Here is a 1,251-nt window from a genome sequence, read left to right as displayed (position 1 = left end):
TCTCCATCGGGATGTGAATGATCTTCTCGTGGAATACGATCTCAGCTCGGTTACTTGATAACCAATCCATTCCAACTACCACATCAAAGCTTCCCAACTCGACTGGCAGAAGATCAAGCGTAAACTCATGCTTTCTAAGCTCTATTACACATCCTCTAATTACTTCGTTTGCCTTTACTAGCTTCCCATTAGCTAGTTCTATCGAGTATGGAATATCTAGCTTACTAGCTACTAACGCAAGCATTTTCTTGAATTCTCAGGATACAAAGCTATAATCGGCACCAGTATCAAATAGTACAGATGCAAAGTATTGGTTGATAGGGAACGTACCCGTAACTACGTTTGGATCTTGGCGAGCTTCCCTAGCTCCAATGTTAAAGACTCTCCCCTGAGCTTGGTTGTTCTTTGGGCAATCTCTCTTGAAATGCCCAACATCACCACAGCTAAAGCAACCTTGTTTGTTTCCCATACCGCCTTGATTGTTGTTTGCTCCACGGTTTCCACTACCAGCTTGGTTTCCAAAACCACCACGATTTCCATTTCCTCCCTGGTTGTTTCTATTACCATCGTCGTTTCCACCACGTTTTCCATTGCCATTTCCTCTCTGGCTACCATTCCCACGACCAGTACCAACCCAACACGTCTCCTTCAAATGACCATTCTTTCCACAAGTTTCGCACTTCCTAACTCTACACTGGCCGGCATGATGATACTGACATGCATTACATTTGGGCAAGGTACCCAAGTATCCTTTTCCTTTGATCTCAACCCCAGCAACAGCACCAGTAGCAGCAAGTTGTGCTTCAACTGGCGGGTTAGCGTCCTTACGCTTGTTGGTATTGCTCGCACGAGTACCCTTCTTGAAGTTGGAGAACTTCCGCTTGTTCTCTCTAGACGACTCGACATGAGTCTCCTTCTTCTTTCCATTAGAGATTGAAAACTTGTTCAGCCTAATCGCTTCTTCTGTCAATGCCACGCTCAAATCAATAGCCTCAGTGATCGTTGGAGGCTTTGATGTTGTCACCATGCTCATGATTTGGAGTGCCAATCCCTAGATAAAGCGCTCGATTCGCTTGAACTCCGGTTCAACCATGTAAGGAACTACGCAAGACAGGTCATGGAATCTCTGTACATACTCAGCAATCTTTGGACCATCCATCTTTAGATTCCAGAACTCAGTTTCCAATTTCTGAATCTCGACCCTTGAACAGTACTTCTTGCGCATAAGTTCTTTCATCTCGTCCCAAGTCA

The 1,251-nt window shown here is 44.8% G+C and overlaps 1 protein-coding gene across 1 annotated transcript; it reads right to left on the bottom strand.

Annotated features, from left to right (window-relative positions):
• Positions 1-231: 231 nt before the first annotated feature.
• On the bottom strand, positions 232-1,033 carry LOC118488933 (DNA-binding protein HEXBP-like). Its single transcript, XM_035986371.1, has 2 exons — positions 331-1,033; positions 232-269 (listed from the first exon to the last, which is right to left on the bottom strand). The coding sequence occupies exons 1-2, from the start codon at positions 1,031-1,033 to the stop codon at positions 232-234; spliced, it is 741 nt and encodes a 246-aa protein (XP_035842264.1).
• Between the last annotated feature and the right edge of the window lie 218 nt (positions 1,034-1,251).

The sequence above is a fragment of the Helianthus annuus genome, chromosome 17, assembly GCF_002127325.2.
Source record: "Helianthus annuus cultivar XRQ/B chromosome 17, HanXRQr2.0-SUNRISE, whole genome shotgun sequence".
NCBI lineage: Eukaryota > Viridiplantae > Streptophyta > Magnoliopsida > Asterales > Asteraceae > Helianthus > Helianthus annuus.
The sequence above is the reverse complement of the archived record's forward strand: the minus strand, read 5'-3'. Positions and strand labels throughout refer to the sequence as shown.

Bases quoted from the DNA above. Each gene is read 5' to 3' on its own strand.
- LOC118488933 (XM_035986371.1), bottom strand. From the start codon at position 1,033: ATGAGCATGGTGACAACATCAAAGCCTCCAACGATCACTGAGGCTATT. The intron at 270-330 runs GTACGTTCCCTA...TGCCGATTATAG, and splicing joins AGATCCAAACGTAGTTACGG to CTTTGTATCCTGAGAATTCA.